This window comes from Chroicocephalus ridibundus, chromosome 4, assembly GCF_963924245.1.
Source record: "Chroicocephalus ridibundus chromosome 4, bChrRid1.1, whole genome shotgun sequence".
NCBI lineage: Eukaryota > Metazoa > Chordata > Aves > Charadriiformes > Laridae > Chroicocephalus > Chroicocephalus ridibundus.
Window position 1 is genome coordinate 54676155 of NC_086287.1, and position 17245 is coordinate 54693399.

A 17245-nucleotide genomic window follows, 5' to 3' on the forward strand; every position below is an offset into this window, starting at 1 on the left:
TTTTTATGATTATTTCCCCTCAACTAGAGCACCTCATTTCCACTGCAATGCTTGCAAATTTCATATACCAACTGCACTTTCTATGCCATAGAAAAAAACAAATCACCTTTCAAAATCTGGAGAAACAAATGAAAATTTCGTGCTGGCAGTATTAATTCTGCCGCATTTTTCTTTCAGAACATTGTAGCCAGTCCCAGGCTGTAATGCAGCATTCAGCAGTGGCCCAGAAGGCAGGACTCCACGCTGAGGTGGGTTGAGCTGAGCAGTTTAGAGGAGACTGTCCTCACAGTTCACCATGCTGCAGGAGGCTTCCCATCATCAGCGCTCTCTTCATATAAACAGTCGTTCAAATGCTATACTCACATGGATTGAGAGATTTGGGTAGGTCTATGGTCACACACAGGCAGAGACATGCACGATCTGCCTCTTTGCACAGCCAGAGCAGATGTAACCTGGCTCTGCCGTGGATGCTGCCTGGCCTCACTGATGTGGCACGGGGCTCGGGAGGCTAGTAAGTCCCAGGGAGAAACAAAGCCAGTCCTCTGCCACGCTAGCACAATTTTGCAACCTCAAAACGAAGAGCTGGCTTGCTTCCAGCCAACTTCAAGTACAGGACAGGCCCCAAAGACACGTCCTTCAGTACAGCCTGTTCTGAACACCACAGCCCAGACATTTGTGAAGGGGAACAAAGAAGGATACGAAGCCAGTGCAAAGAGTGGTTTGAAGTTTGAAATTTGTTCTTCAAAAGCTCTGTCCTTCAAGCTTCACCTGCTTATGCTAACTGCAGAAACATTCACCTCAAAAGCAAGTTCCATACACAGAACTTAAATAAATGAGCCAGTAAAACCATAAAATAAGGGACAAAATGCAAACCAATGACCAGCAAGTTATGTGTATTCTTGACATAAATACACACTTTCAGCATGGAGAGTAAGTGACTTGAACTTTTTGGTAGGCATGCCATGGCTTCACTACTGAGCATCTTATCCCAAAACTACAACACACAGAAAAGCGTCATCTGATGTTTTTAGTGTTAGCCTTAATAAAACACACACACAAATACTATTTAGTGGCCTTTAGTTTTAGAATAGCTTGTACAGAGTTTATTCTTTTACACATTTATTCTTGGTCAAACGCACAGCTTTTGAAACAGGTGAAATGACAAACACATGAGGCAGTGGATATTAAAGTAGATGGGCGTTCACCGTTTTGCACAGAAATCAGACAGGAGAGAAAAGTCTGCTATATAGTTCCCAAAACTGGACTGAAACGACAGGAAACACTGTGTGTGTTTTTAAATGCAAACCAGTGCAATGAGGGCACTTAGCTGTGCACTCTAGCCAAAACTAATGGTTTCCTGTTCCCATCAAATGTAAGTTCTTCAAATCCCTGACTGCTGTAAGCATCTGCAGAAAGGACAGCACAACCTTAGATAATCCCTTTATGCCACACACAGAACAAGACAACCAAGACAGGTTTGGTTTGACCTACCCCGTCAGGTTAAACAAACTGTGTGATAACCCTGCCCAAAGCAGACTACATGTGTAAGGGCATAACCTTGCCCTACCTCCTTGTAGCTGGTTCATGTCAGATAAACCCACGACCTTGACAACACAGTGAAGTATGACTTTCAACATCTATAGTGTCACGAATGAAGTAGGCATGCAGAACGACAACCTTCAAGTCAGTGAAGTATGCTACACCAAAAAATCTCAGCCCCTTAGTGTTGAAATATATTATAGACACAGTTTTGGGTTTGCAAACCGAGATGGAGAATTCAGCAGACTGTTCTCTTGTTGAGCTGTTCCAACTTACAGGTTTATTGTATGGCAGGGTGAGTTCGCAATTAAGGAAAGACTTGAGGTCCTTCACTAAGTCAGTCTCACTATTTTAGTAGAAAATATCACTGCTCATGCTCAGCACCGTATCTTCATACCTTCCTTAGTATGAAAGTGTATTTTACACAGGATATTTTCCAAGCCAAATAATAACGTTCTTTGTTTTCTCCTCCTTGAAAATGTCAGATTCTAAGGTCAGGGGACTACAAATTTGAAGTAACTGCAGGAATACCAGCAGCAACAAACTGAACTGGGGAGGGACTCTTTATAAGGGAGTGTAGCAATAGGATGAGGGGTAACGGTTTTAAACTGAAAGAGGGGAGATTTAGATGAGATATTAGGAAGAAATTCTCTACTGTTAGCGTGGTAAGACACTGGAACAGGTTGCCCAGGGAAGTTGTGGAGGTCCCATCTCTGGGGGTGTTCAAGACCAGGCTGGATGGAGCTTTGAGCAACCTGGTCTAGTGGGAGGTGTCCCTGCCCATGGCAGGGGCTTGGAACTAGATGATCTTTAAGGTCCCTTCCAACCCAAACCACTCTATGATTTTATGAATTCCACTGAAATCTCACCTTTTCCATTAAAACTTAGTTTCATACCCAAACTCAAAACTCAGGTAACTCAAGACCTAAATGCAAATATTGCTGTTTGGTTTCTTCTTGAAAAGCTCAAGAAATGGTAGAATTTCTTCAGCCCACATCACAGAATCAGAAAAAAATAGTTAAAATAAAGCATTGCCTTTCAACACTCAACATCTCCCCCACCTACCATGTGCCCCTTGAACCAATAAGATCCATAAGCACAATGTCAGCCGTGTTCCTGTCAAGTTATGTTGCCTGACAAACACAGATGTGGGGCATTTCGCATGTATTTTTGTCCATACCTCAGACCCTGAGGACAATTTTTTAAGAAGAAAATGTTTTCAGATTGCATTCAGCTTTCCCCTCCAGTGCAAGCTAAGTCTTTTAAGTCAAGCAAGTTATTGGTATCAATATACAACAATAAATGGCCTGAAATATACAGACATTCAGACTTGAACTTATAATCCCTCTTGATCTCGAAAAGACCCCCAAACCTAAACAAGATAAAAAACCCATCACTCTCAGGAAAATAAATGTTGATTATTAGAAACAGCAGAGTCTTACTGCATTAGTACAGAGCTGTAAAGTTGGAGTACCGGTCTAGATCCCAGACCCCTCCAGGGAGCTTTTATTCCTTAGCTATTACTTGGTGAAGCACTAATTAAGAAGATTTAACAGATTAAAGTGTGAGTTGCTTTAAAATCAAATAGTTATTTCTATTTTAAATACCCAGGAGATGCTCCATTACAACATTTGCAGACATCCCATGAACATCTACAGAAACAGAGAGAATCATTAGATCAGGATGACAAACATTTAAGTGAAGACTGAAAAGCAAAGAATTTTACAAACAGTGCCCCACAGAAACATGGAACTCTTCAGTGAGTGAGATGCTTTGTTTTGCTTTAAATTTCTATTTACTTGCTGTTTCTGGGTGTTTCCTCATTGTTTTATACTTCATGGTACTACTGTGAGCATGTCATGGGCAACCTCATTGTGCCATAGGCTGTTGCTAAGTGATCCTCTGCAAACACTCAAAGTTCTTGAGACAAAATCATAAACAATCCTGACAGATTCAATAAATAAAGTTGCAGAACATCAATCTTAAGAAAAATTTATAAGAAATTAAAATTCCTAATCGTCAGCAACTATGCTTGGTACTCCTATCTACTGAAGATGAAGTAAACTGTTAGCTCTTCTTTTAAACATTAACTTGATGGTATTACTGCACCAAAACTTGGCTCCAGGCAGACATATCTGGGCAGTAACAAAGACAACCTTCAAGACAGCATTTCCACAGACAGCATATTTTTCATACATGATTATGCTGCATTTACATTGCAATTCCTTACACAAAGCAAAGACAGCATAGCATTACTTGCAAATCACTTATGCTGTAAGTAGAGTTAAGCTGTACTCACTCCAGGAGAGTCTTGGATAACAGTTATAAAAAACAGTCCACAAAAACTGGGAATACTCAGCACTAAGGAAAAGGCACAAGCAGTCAGACTTGTTGATTTGAAAAGGACACATCAGAAGAGTCACAGAGCTGAGAGTTACAAAAAAACCACACACCAGACCCCTTTCTGGCTGCTAAGAAAGCACAGGGCACCCCACCCCACAACATCCGCTGATTTGGGACTAGTTCGGGACAGAATTCCTGGGACATGACCATGGCTTAGCATGAGAACAGCTTTCAAGACCCAGGTGGCTCAAGGGCAGTGGGGGCTGGCCTTCTGGAAGCACCTTTGGGGTTTGAGCTCCGCCCCTACAAACTGAACAAACCACTCTCTGACTGCAATGCTGCAAGCATGGTGCTTCCAGCTGGTTCCCTGGTGTTTCACTGGGACAACCTCTGGGTAAGGCGCTCCCTCCTCCACTACTGTCTGGAGAGGTCCTTCCTGCACACAAGAGTGTACGTTGGTTGGCAGGGCAGGGGCTTAACTAAAGGCAGGCGTGTGATGAATGCAGACCTGCTGAAAACATCATTTAAATCTTAATCAACACTTCGCCATTTAAGAAAGAGCTCGACAACGCAAAAGTCGAAGAGACAAAACGCATTTTCACTTGCTATCTAACTTTCAACAATGCAAACTAACTACTCACTGACCATCAGGATGTGTTGCCATCCTCCCTCCTTCCTTGGGCTATATTGGAGTAGGACAGAAGTAAGTATAAGCCACCAAACTGCTGTACGAAGAGCTGACTGACCTAAATTAGTAAAAAGACATTACACCAACCAGCCCTTAAAAGGCACTGCAAGGCCTGGACCATACTGGATAGACTGAACGTGCTCTGGCCCTAGAAGCTGCATACAAACCAGAGACTGGCCGTACCAGCTCAGGCACGGCACTGGCACACCCACGCAGCACACAGCGCTCAGAAAGCCAACGCTGCTTTTGTGTGCATCCACTTCTACATGCTCAGTCGAGAAGATCCAGATTTTAGGAAGCACAGAAAGAATTAGAGATGCACCGATCTAATCATACACGAAGGCTGAAGAAGCTGGGAAGAGACCCAGCGGACAGTAACATCTAAGACAAGCAATCACAGCTTGCTTGTCACAGTTTATCAAAAGAAAGCAGAGAACTTGAGCATTCAACACACCTATTAGGCAAGACTCACAACCGGGGTGTAGTTTCCTCACCCAGCAGGAACTGGAAGTGGTGCGAGGAAGGTGCATGCACTTTACTGGCAGGAAAAAGGTCCTCTGGCCAACGCAGAAGTGTCACTGTTAGAAACCCACCAGCAGCTCTAACCTGCCCTTTTTGGCTCAGAGGTGGGGAAAAAAAAACAGGAGCAGGGACAGTGGGAGGATCTGTCACCAGCAGGGAGCAAATGCTATCTTTATCTCCTTTTTAGTCACTTAGTTCACTGATAACCAGCCATTAAGGCCTTCAATGGTATGCAAGTCATCACAGGGGGCTCATGAACATCTAATCTGCTTTGACTCTGTTTCAAACTGTTCTGTAGTTAAAGTTATAAAGAAAAAGTTCTGTTTCGCCCTTTATAGCTGCTGTTCTTTTTTCAGCCACTTAAGGATGTTATCATAAAGGAAAGGGTATTACAAGATAAGCTCATCTAGGTCACAGGAAAGAACATTTTCCAAGCTAACCTAAAGTACAAATGATCTCTCTGCAATCAACATAAATTCTCTATAGACTGCAGTTAGCTTGTCCTCTAATCTTTGCCATCAGAAAGTCAATGAACAGTTTTAACACAGTAACTCTATGCTGCTGAGGTTCCAGGACAGCAGAGTTGTGCAACGAAGCTTCTTGTACAAGAAAACATTTTCAGATGCACTTAGACCTTTGAGTAAAGGAAGCTCTTGGCTCCAATCAACAATTTACTACAAAAACAAAGCTAAAAAGCTTTTCTCCGTTTGCAGTCAGCCAAAAATTTCTCTGCAACAGTTGTTTCCCTTACGCTTCAGTCTCTTACAGTATTAGCTCAGACCCAATGGCATCTTTTCCATCCTGTCTTCAGATGACTCTGTCAAAACACTGTAAATAACTTGTTTGCACTTTGTCAAGGTACCAGGAGGAATTTAAAAAAAAAAAAAAAAAAGTCTTCCGTAACTACCGAATACTCACCTGATAACAAACACTCAAATGAGGACACAATATACATATAAGTTAACATATATAGCAACTTTAAATTAGATTCAAAACCCCTTTTATTCAGGGAAGCATGCCAGTTGGGAAGTTAAAATGAGGCAACTGTAATTTGTTGCAGCAACCTCAGGTTAAAAAAATTATTAGTGAACTCAAGTAAGACACTGAAGTACCCTGGATCCTAAAATAACAGCCAAAGAATACTCTAAGGCAAGTCCATTGCTTAGCAATGACAGAAGCAGTCCATGGTTTGTATATAGGTGTAGTTTCTGCTCTCCCACTCATAACCTCTGTTGTGCTATTTTTCAAAGACAAAGGAGCAACACATTATGATTTAAGTTTTTTTATCATGACTGAAATGTCTGATACCTTTATGACTGGTTAATTGAGAGCATTGCCTTAGAATCCTACAGGTCAACAAGCAAACTTTAAACAAAACTACAGAAGACAAGTTCTCTTGACATGTTTCTATTCATCTCTAATATAAACAACAATTAATTCTTCTGACTCCTTTAGGAAAATAACCTTAACATAAGAAGAGAACAATTAAAATAAAACGTACTATGGCATGAATGTTTAAGTGACAAATCGATGCTGTACACCAAAGGCAGGCTTGGATTTCCTTTGTTTTTAATGCACAGTTGAGTCCAGCGAGCACACCTGGATACGGAGCCTCCTAGAAGCAAACCCACAGTGCTCTATGGACGGGTGAGCAGGAGGGGAAGCAGCCAAGCACCAGCTGTGACTACCACGAATGAAGGTGCCCCACAGCACTGCACAGAAAAAGCTCGGTGGCTTTTGTGGTTCCTCTGTCTTTGGGATTTATACAGACTTATTAATATGACAGTAGCACCTGCCTTTAAATATACGAACCATATCATGCCCAGTAGAAATCTGAGCAACAGAGATATATGCACGCAAACCTGCTGGAGGAGGCTTGTCTCCAGGCTCCCCCCCAAGTCTATAGGAGGAAAATTATCTCCTGCCCTCAACCTTCTCCTTGAAAAGAGCTTTCTAAAAGGAGGAACTCTATTTCCACCACTTCCTAAGGGACTGCTTAGGGCAGATCATACCCTTAGGTATCCAATGACTATTTTGATCCCTTTAATAACCACGGTTGGCCCACTCTTGCTCCCCGGATAGCCAGCGGAGAGCCACACTAATCTCATCTAGGAAGTTGCAGCAGCAGTCTACTTTTTGACAAGTCATGTGAGGGAAGGAAAAAAAAAAAATAACATACCACAGCTCTCAAGAAAGGAAGTTCAGCTGTTCTGATTAACTTGAAGCCACTCTGCTTTCTTCTGCTATAATTCCACAAAGACAATCAGGTTCAGGAAAACATTTCCAGGTTTCGCTGTGTCTGAATGTGCCCTGGTTTATATAGGGGCAGCTGAAATACACGTTAATAGTTTCTCTAACTTAAGGCTGAAGACCAAATACAGGAAAATTTAAGAAACTTTAGGGCCTAATGTCTTTAAGCACCAGGTTTTACTGGAACCCCATTCAATCTTGTGATATGAATAGGTTTATCTCATTTAATTGTGAAGTGCCAGAAGAGCAAACAAGCAGGCAATGATCTCCAGACACAATTATCTCAGGTCACAGCTAAGATCAAAGGAGTAAGTAACTTTTGCAGAAGCTGGAGAAAGGAAGAGTCAACAACATACACTAAAAACACTTCCCCAAAGCACCGATCTTCTGCAGAGTCCTCTGGGAGTTCAGACCTACCAGCACCCTCACTGAGGAAGGCAGGCATACAAATAGTCGTCTTTACTGTTCTGATGACATTCTCTCTATAAAGCTTTGGTTCGAAGCAAGCAAGTCTGAGCTATGGTGGATACCAGAGTCATCGCACCCAAAGGAACTTCGTTGTCCCTGTGGAACAAAACCCCAGGTCCAAAGACAAGGCTACAAGTGCTGTCACAGAAATAAGCTTGCAGCTCTGCTTGAGCAGGAGAATTGCCTGATTTCACACCCAAAACAAAGGATGGGGCATTCAGCTTGGGAGAGGACACCTCAATGCTATGGTGAGACGTACAGACACCCTCCACACTGTATTAAATTAACTCCTCAACCTTCCTACTCCAAGAAAAAACTTCAGAAGAAAAGGTCAAAAGAGCTACGTGCGTATTTGTACTTCAACACAGACTTTGCAGTTTCAGCAAACCACAAATGAGACAGGTTGGTTTTAAAATAAGGCATTTCCTGAGTTACATGTCTCCAAACACACAGCATTTGCCCTGCTTTGATACCATATCACAACACCTGCATCCAGTGAGACAAATAATCCTATTGTTTAATGGAACCCAAAATTAAAGCCTGGTCTTTGTTGACCCATAGGTACCACTGGAGTAATCATGATTAATAAAAGCAATGTCTAATTGTTATTTTGTGCAAAGAGTGGAACTGCATGCTGCAAAATATTCCTAGTCAAAAGAAGGCAAATACAGAGTTTTACTCCCCAGCATTTCTGTCAGGGTCTCATTTATCCATACTATTTCTTGAGGAGGGATTTATAAAGCTTTGCAGTATGCAGAAGTATCTGGGAAGACACATGCTGATGGTTGAGAGAATATTATACACAATAATCTTCAGAAATTACCTGTTCCCATTAATAGTCCCATATTCCTTTACACACTCATCCTACTCTACATCTCCACGATTCAGATATCTCTAAGCAACTTAAATGGCATTCCACGAGAAGGAATATTACCTTCATTAGGAAACAGAGGTAGAATTTGAAAGAGAGTTGCCCAAATTGCCTGCAGTAAGTGACAAAGCGAGGCAACTCCCCACTGCAATCTCAGTCCCATTATAGTAACCAAAGTCTTTCGCAGAGGTCCCATGGGGACTAGATTTCCACCCAGGACATCCCAACTCCCAGCCTTTAGCCCTATTAGGAATCACTGCCTCATCACTACATACCAAGAGTCAGGAGAAGACGAAGGGGCTAGGCAGAGCTTGCTGCATGGCCCAAAGCCGTACAAGCTTAAACCTGACAGCCATTCATTCCACATTACTTACAGATTTCTAAATCTTTAGTAATGCTTTCACTCACCCAGGTGACTTCTGCAAGTGGCTGAGGAGCCCACACCTCTCCTAGGCCACTGGGATGTGCAGTCAAAAGAAAGCAGTCAAACCAGTCAGTAAGAGACTCTCTCTGAGCCACAAATTTTTTTTCATGGTTCTCTCATTCACTCACCAAGATGAAAATAAATCGGATCTAAAAGCATTTTGATTTGTTTGGCTTATTCTGTCTAATTTTTAAAAATAAGTGCTTATTTATTTAATCTGCTTAATCCACATGGTGGAAGCGTTCTGTAGTTTTCTCTTCCTTCCCTCCCCAACAGATGTGCAATTATTCTTCTTCCCCACTGGACCAGAAAGGGCCACACTGTACCTAACTGCCCAGTCTGCTGATGCAATACGTAGCAGTGTGCCAAAAACATCTCTCCCTGCACTGGAGCCTGGGCTTCATTCCTGCTGGGCAATGCTGCTTCTTAGCTATCAAGAAGCTCTCACAGAGAGGGATCTCCACTTCTGAGAAGAACCAGAGAGAGGATTCTGCCTGGGATTTGTTTTTCCACAGTCCTGCTATTTCTGGGGTTGAAGCTGAAATTATTACCATTTTGTTAGAAGACCCCACTTTGTGTGCTTAGCACACTCTGGGTAGCACCAAAGCCAAGAATTATCAGGATCTTCTCAAGGTTTTAACCAGCGAACCCCCACTTTCAAGCATGCACAAAGCACTTGACACAATCCAGACTGAGGAGGGCTGGAGGGCTTCTGTAGCATCATTTCCAAAAATGCACTGAAGGCAAAGCAGGCTGCCATTCTCAGGAGAACAGGCACTTTACTGAGGGGCTGGCATGCATGTGAAAATAAACTTTCTTCTCCCTGTAGTAGAGAGCCAACTCCCCAACATCTCAACAACCCTGCTTGCTTTGGAAGCTTTCCAGTCACATCTTTCTGTATATGCTATCAGCTATATATTTTATAAGCTCCTTTTCTCGGTTAGAACGCTGCCGTTCCAAGCTTATTCCATTAATGCTTCATGTGAAAATAAACCTCTCCACATTTCAAGAAAACAACAGTTCCCTGGCAACAATTAGTGGAAACTGTTGTCATTGGTATTTCACTTTGATTGAAGAATTAAAAAGCGGGGGGAGGGGACCCTCAATTCTCCTTTGCAGGCTTCAGTAAACCCACAGCTCAAAGGACAGTTTTCTTCTCCAAAGTAAAAGATTTCAAATATCTCAATTCCCAGAGAGTTTGGGGGGAAAAAGGAAAAACAAACCAGCAGCCGAGACCATTGTAACTACTACAGTCAGCTGTTCCACATTGAAAAACATGTTGTCCTCCATATCCCACTGCTATTAAAAAATGTGCAGCTTGAAATACAATGACTAATCCCACTTTTATAGCCAACTGACTAGAACATCTTTCTAAGATAAAAGAGAGCATTAGTGTTCATTTGAACCAAAAATACCCACTGAAAATAGGAAATCTTTGCTATTTTAAAATAAAAAAAAAATGTGAGCAAGAGCTCTAGGAAAGCTTGGGCATGGAAGTGCTTGAAACAGCTTTGAAGTTGCAAGAAATACGAAAGCTCCAAACTTTGTCACACAAAGACCGAATTGGCAATTTGTCAGAAGCCAAAGGGCTGCAGCTAATTATTCTGGATTTGCATAGCTTGTGAAACAAAAATAAATGCATGTCCCCATCAGAGGTACTTGTGATGATTTCCACTTCACTGCACATGTTTTCAATCTTACATTCTTCAAACTAAGCCAAACAGATTTTTCCTGAAAAACAAGGTAGATGGAGATGTTCTCTCTTCCCCTCGTCAGCATACGAAATCATAAGAAACTGGATACTTCACTGGCTAAAGAAGAACGAACAACTTGTGATTTTAAATTTGGCCCTATGCTAATTTTGGGAATGGAGGGGGTAAACCAAACAAAACCAAGCTTTTACTAAAAAAGATCAGAAACAGCTTTACGTTTTAGAAAACACCCAAAGTCCTTCTTTGCTAGACTCCATTATTAAAAAATAGATTATTTTTTATTGTAAATGTCTCATCAAACAACGACTGCATAAGTTCAGAGGCAGTCTGTCCCTTGAAATAGTGATGAAAGAAATCGTTAAGAAATGCTTCAATGTAAGCATTTACTGGCAAGTCACCCCAATGCCAGTGCAAGTACTGCTCGGCCTCAGCCTTGCCAGCAGGCCACGGCAGATGGGCTTCGGTCACATTTGTCACCTGTTCAGAGCATCCTCAGGCCACCAGCTGAAGCCACTCCAGCTGAGCAGGCAGCTGCAAGAGGCTGGAAGAGTTGGCAAGGGAAGTAAAAAAGGAGGGGATGACAGGGAGCAACTCAGACAACGAGAAAGCCCACTCTGGCCTTCTCTTTCCCTCCCTGTAAGGGGAGGTATGTAACAGCCACAGGAACAGCCTTAAGATTAAATGCAGCCGAATCGGTGCAGTCTTTCACTGGAAGAAAGCCAGCAACACCAGGTCTGCTCACCACCTTCACCTGCTCTTCCCTTCCCATCGTGCCCCACAGAACAGCATGGGGAAGCCCTGACACTGGGCGCCCCGCACCTCTGCTGAGACAGCCACAGCTGGAACTCCTCCTGCCACAGCTGGAATTCCTCCTGCCAGCACAGCTCCCAACAGCGCTAGGGCTGGTACAGCAACAGCTTCCCCCTAGGAGCTCGGCCGCATCCTTCAGTCTTCCCAGCTGTAAAACTGGAACAAGAGCGCTTCCTCACCTCACAGGGTACAAACAAGTAAGCACCCAAATTCCAAAAGCACCCTGAGACTGGGGGGATGTCTACTTAAAAATATTAAGCAAATGACCTATCACAAGGTAAGAGACATAGCCCAGTATTCTGTTAAGAGCCCATATTTAAAAGTCAGGAAGACATTTGTGTTTTTTTTTCTTGCAATATAACACAGGTCTGTAGCTGCCCCACTGACTTGGATTTTAGCTGCAGAAAGCAAATCTGGATCTAAAAGACTGCCAGATCTTAAAGATGCTGGTACTCAGAGTTCTGCCACTGCCTACTGGAAAAATAGAAATGAGCTAACCCGTTCATGCTCCCAAATGTTTGTGTGCAGGCTCAGGCTCATACTGTCTTTGGAAAGTTCATAACTTTGAAAGCTTTTTATTTAATTCATCTACTGTACTATCTTTCGAGCCAGATAGCTTGATGGATGTTACTCAGTTGTACTATATGAGGTCACACATTTCAGCTCTTGTGCATTGTGTTCACAGTGAAGTCTCGTTATGTTAAAATTTAATCAGTATTTCTAAAAAAACCCAATTACTTATCGCCGCACAAGTTGAGAGTTTCTTTCTTTGTTTTCTGTGTGATGCTTGAACAACGTCTACCGCTGGATAAAGGAGCATGCCTGCTTAGCATCCCACTGCCAGTCCTATTCTTCCATTATTTCTCTTTGGAGGATGTGCATGTTTCCCCACTCAATAAAAACAAAAAGCTGGAACTGCTCTTTCTGCTGTAACTGGAAGTCTGAGACAAGACAAAACACAGAACTTGAATACAAGTCACAGAATGTTAATTGCTGTCTAGCAGCAGCTCGCTGGTCATCTGTACAGCACAATCAGCCTTAAGGAAGTGAAATAAGAGGATTTCATTGGTCTAGGTAAAGACTAGAGTACCATCCTAATTCCTCACTGCAGAAGGAAACAGAAGTCACACAGGTGCTTATTTGAAGACTTCCCCTTAGTAGCAGGAAATTCTTTCCTGCTTCTGTGAAACATCTTTGGAAAAGAATAATCTGATGTCTGTTCACCAAAGTCAGCACATACCAGTCCATTGTGCTTTACTATCTGGAAGCCAGTAACCGAACCTTACCTTCTGACTCACTACTTATTACTGGAAAGCACGTCTATGTTCGTAAATTTTGAATTTATGCAAAGAAGAAAATAGATAAACAGCCTGTGTGGTTTTATGTTCTGAGTTACTTATCTATTGTCAGGATTAAGAGCTGGTTTCTCTTGAACAGATAGGTTCCTTAAAGGAGCAGAATGGGAAACAAATCAAAAAACCCTGCTGCTTAACACAGGAAAACAATATTTCCCCTGCCTAATAAACTTTGTCCAGCAGAGCAACACCAAGACATCCTCCATCTAGAAGCAGGGCTAGTGGGACATATCATGCGAGGTGACTCAAGCAAAGCTTTCTAGTAATGCTGCATGGAGAAAGAGGCCGTGTCTGATACATCCCCTACTGGCTACAAGTACATGTATCAGGAGATATGAAGCAACACACAAGTGATGGGCGAGTGGTGATCACACACAACCATCCATCCCGCTGGAGCAGAGCAGGTGGCATCGGTGTTCAAGGTATGCCTTTGGGGCACAAATTCCCAGTATAGGTTAGTCTGACATCTCAACTATGCTGTGAAGTTTGAGACCATGAAGTACTTTTACACAAAGTCCTGCATAGTTCTGTCCAAATGTTTCCCAAAATGCTCTTCTAATAAAGAAATCCTTTCCAATCATTCTGTGTCTATCTGATGACTAGCCATTAAGCTACACAAACATCAGAAGACGAAAAGGCAAGCCATGGAAGGACAGCAACTTTAATCCACAAGGTAAAATGTAATTTGCCGTCTGTTCAGCTCATCTGTGCATCACTGAATTCATCTCATATGAGCACCTTGCTTCTTCAATGTACAGTGAACGCACAAGGCACATATAACAAATGCAGACATTGGATTTAATACACTGGGGTTTTATTACAATAAGTGTCCCCTAGACAGTGACACAAATAGAGGCTAGCTTTCTCCCTGTGCTGCCTGTGAAGCTGTGCTTCACAAATGCTGGTTTGTATTTATCAGTCTGGAGATGTTACTATCACAACTGATAAAGAAGCTGGTCCTTAGCTTTGAGCAATAGGAGGTACAAGTAAGGAAGAAGATGCCACAATGGTGAAAGGTTAAATGCAACTAGTGAAGTATATGCCTGTTTTCCTCGTAATACTGTGCAGTTCTCAGAGAACCACACATACCTGAAAGACGTATTCTCCAGTTTAACTAGCAATGAGAATTTTTTTAAGCCTTTTCTGATAGTGGATTCTTTAAAACACATAGCTCTTCTAAGTACACAAAATAAGCCAGAAGGAGAGAGCATGCTTACCCTTTGATCTTTCAGTGCTATAGTGCCCTACATTACAGCTGTCACGGTAACATAATTCCTTTCCCAAGTTTCCATCATCCTTTAAGTAGCATTCTTGTGTGAAATATGACCATTCAGACCTGGCAAAGAACAAATGTAGCCAACACCTGAACTTATCTGTAGATGGGCTACAACTTGAAGGCACTTTAGTATCATTTCTCTGCTCACTGGGTTACAAGAACATTCCTTCTGCCATACTTTTTTTCCCAAAGGCCAGCTCCTGTTTCTGTTAAGCCTGACTGTGAACATAATAAACAGAGTAACATTGCCTAATCAACTATCAGATCTTATTAATCATCAAACACAAGAAAAGCCTAACTGCATTCCCACTTTCACCAGGGCACCTGCTGAGTTAAGACTAGATGTGCTCAACTCATGCTTCACAAAAGGGGGATCCTCTTTTTCCAAGAACAGTATACACAGCAGAGAATTGAATGGAAAAGAAAGAAAAATAATTAAGCCCAGGTCATGTTGACATCTAAGTGACAGCATTTAAAATCAGTAAATCTTCCTCATAAGAAAATAAAAGGGTGGAAAAAAATACAGTTTTTACTCACCTGTACTACCTCTACTCCTCTTTTCCTGGAAAAGAAAAGAAAAAAAAAAGGAATAGTTAATGTTGGAAATGTGGGCAAAATGTAAAAACAGATACTAATTGAAAAGGGTTGCTTTGTACTAGAACACAAACAATAAAAATCTGCACTGATGAACCTGATTCAAATTCAGGAAAGCACTTGTTCAATTCCATTCCCTGCCTAGGAAGCACTTCCGCAGCTCCTAAATCACGGCCTCAGCAGTGACCCAAGATGCGTATTAGCAGCTGCCAGGTGAGCAGAGGTAGGAAGTGGGTGATGCTAGGGAGGGAGCATCTCCATTTTAGTCAGTTCTACTTTGCTCTTCATTTCTCATTTGCCCTCAGAGTGTGCAAATGGCACCACAGCCTATTCCACATGCTTGACAGATCTTTGATTTTGATCCAAAGATACATGTATAAATGTCAGGGAGAATGAACACAGCACCTTGCAGCCATTTATCCGCTTATTTACAGCCTTGCTCTACCCTGCCACCTTAGTACACAGCACGCTTCACAGAGCTACACATACACACACAGTGACTTGCATCAGTTATTCTCTGCTTGAAACCCTTGCCAAGAAACTTTTAAGCTGTCCCATGGCTTGTTTTCATCCCAAGCACAAAGATACCCACACTGGCTCCATGGAATAGCCCTGCAAACAGAGCAGGGAGGGGACAAAGGAAGGGTACAGGCACAGGCCAGGTTCGGAACAAAGAGACTGCCCTGCAGCTGGAGCACCCTGCCCAGATGTGTCATCCTGCTCCAACTCCATTGCAGATACATCCCCATAGATCCACTGCTCAAGACGGACAATCTGTTCTGGAAGCAGTGGCTCAAAATCACAATTATTTAAAACTCCAGCTGGTGGTTTTGCACTGTGTCAGATGGACCCAACTGTGCTGGCCTCATCAGAGGCAACAACCCCTACACCATGTAGCTGTGCCCGAAGAAAAGCTAATAAATTATGCTAATAAATTATACAAGCAAACATGTACAAATTCAACCCCATAACGTGAGTATGCTCCACTGTCCCAGGCCAAGCAGGCATCAAGCTACATCCCATCAAGGCTGGATGGGACTCTCTGCATCCATCTACCACCGATGCTGTGGTTTCCTTTGGGCAGAAAGGGACACACAGCCAGGTATGTGTGAGGAGACAGACATACCCCGTTCTAGATGGGAGGCACTCTGGATGTGGGGACACCAGAGAGTGCAACGCCCCATGGTTTAGACACACCCTTGGACCTTGTAGTCACTCAAGTCTGGCTCCCACAGGAGCAGAGTTCAAATACTTGGGGTTTGCCAGAAAGGCCCAAACCTCTGAACACTGCTTTGGCCACACAGGTACTAGTTCTAGTGATCCCAACAGGCCAGGGATAAGAGACTGGAGAGGCCTACTAATTAGACACCAAAACATTGAGAACTGCAACTGGTAGAGCTGATTTAGGCAGATGTGTAGAGTTGGTTATCTACTCTGCTGTATGAGAATTGCGATTCAGGTACATGCATCCAGACAACGTTCAATCACTGCATTTGACAAGTTATCAAGCAAAACAAACCATTTCTGCTCTAGTCTTGAGAGCAGAACTGAACGCCTGGCACAAAGCCCAGCCATCCCTGCTCCGTGCCACCCTCCCAGTGTATGCAGGCTACTTAAATACGTTAGAACCTCCTCCTCACTTTGAAGGCATGGGAAATTTAACTTAAAAATCAAAAGCCTCAATAAGCAGAAGACAGGAATCTCTCCTCCTCGTTCCCACTAACCCCATGTGTGAAAACCAGATACCCTTTTTGGGGAGGTCATGGAGCAGGACTGCCTGACTCTGCCCTCAATGCTTTTCTATATAAGAACGTCTGTGTTGTCTGTAGTCGCAACTGCTGCACGCTGCTGAATACACAATGGCTCCTCCAGTTTTCCACCCAATACAGTGAGTCTTTCTTTTGGGAGGCCATTACAAAGATGCCCAAAGGGACAGACGATCAATCAGCATCTACGACACAAATTGCTCCCTTCTTCCACTTTACCAGTCTGGAGTTTCTCTGGCCTAGAAGCAGCATGCACTGCACAGCCACAACAGAGAGCTTGTAGCTGTCAGCAAGGAAATTCAAAAGAAAATGAAACCAAGCACCTCTCACAGAGAATTTCAAAGCCCTCTTGCAGATAACAGTAGCCTGTAAGTGGTGGGTGATTAATATGCTGCCATTACGGTGTGGGAAGCTTTGCTGCAGACCATCACCTGAGGCTGGCCAGATGCGTTCCAACTGTGTTTTGAGAAGAGAATATGAATCTCATAGAGAAAGAGTTAATAGCCAAATTGTTGAAACCCTGATTTTCACACAGCTAAGCAAGAAAAATAAGAAATATTAGGTGGGGAATGCTTTTTCATAACTTAGGGCAGCAGCCTACTCAGAAGCATTCCAAGTATTGTAAGC

The 17245-nt window shown here is 42.7% G+C and overlaps 1 protein-coding gene across 6 annotated transcripts in view; it reads right to left on the bottom strand.

Moving 5' to 3' along the window:
• ITPK1 (inositol-tetrakisphosphate 1-kinase) overlaps nt 1-17245 on the bottom strand; it is a 160311-nt gene that overhangs the window by 108008 nt on the left and 35058 nt on the right. For all 6 annotated transcript variants that reach the window (XM_063332611.1, XM_063332613.1, XM_063332612.1 and 3 more), the window contains exon 3: nt 14796-14820. In XM_063332611.1, the coding sequence (XP_063188681.1) occupies nt 14796-14820 (25 nt within the window). The remainder of the gene's footprint in view (nt 1-14795; nt 14821-17245) is intronic.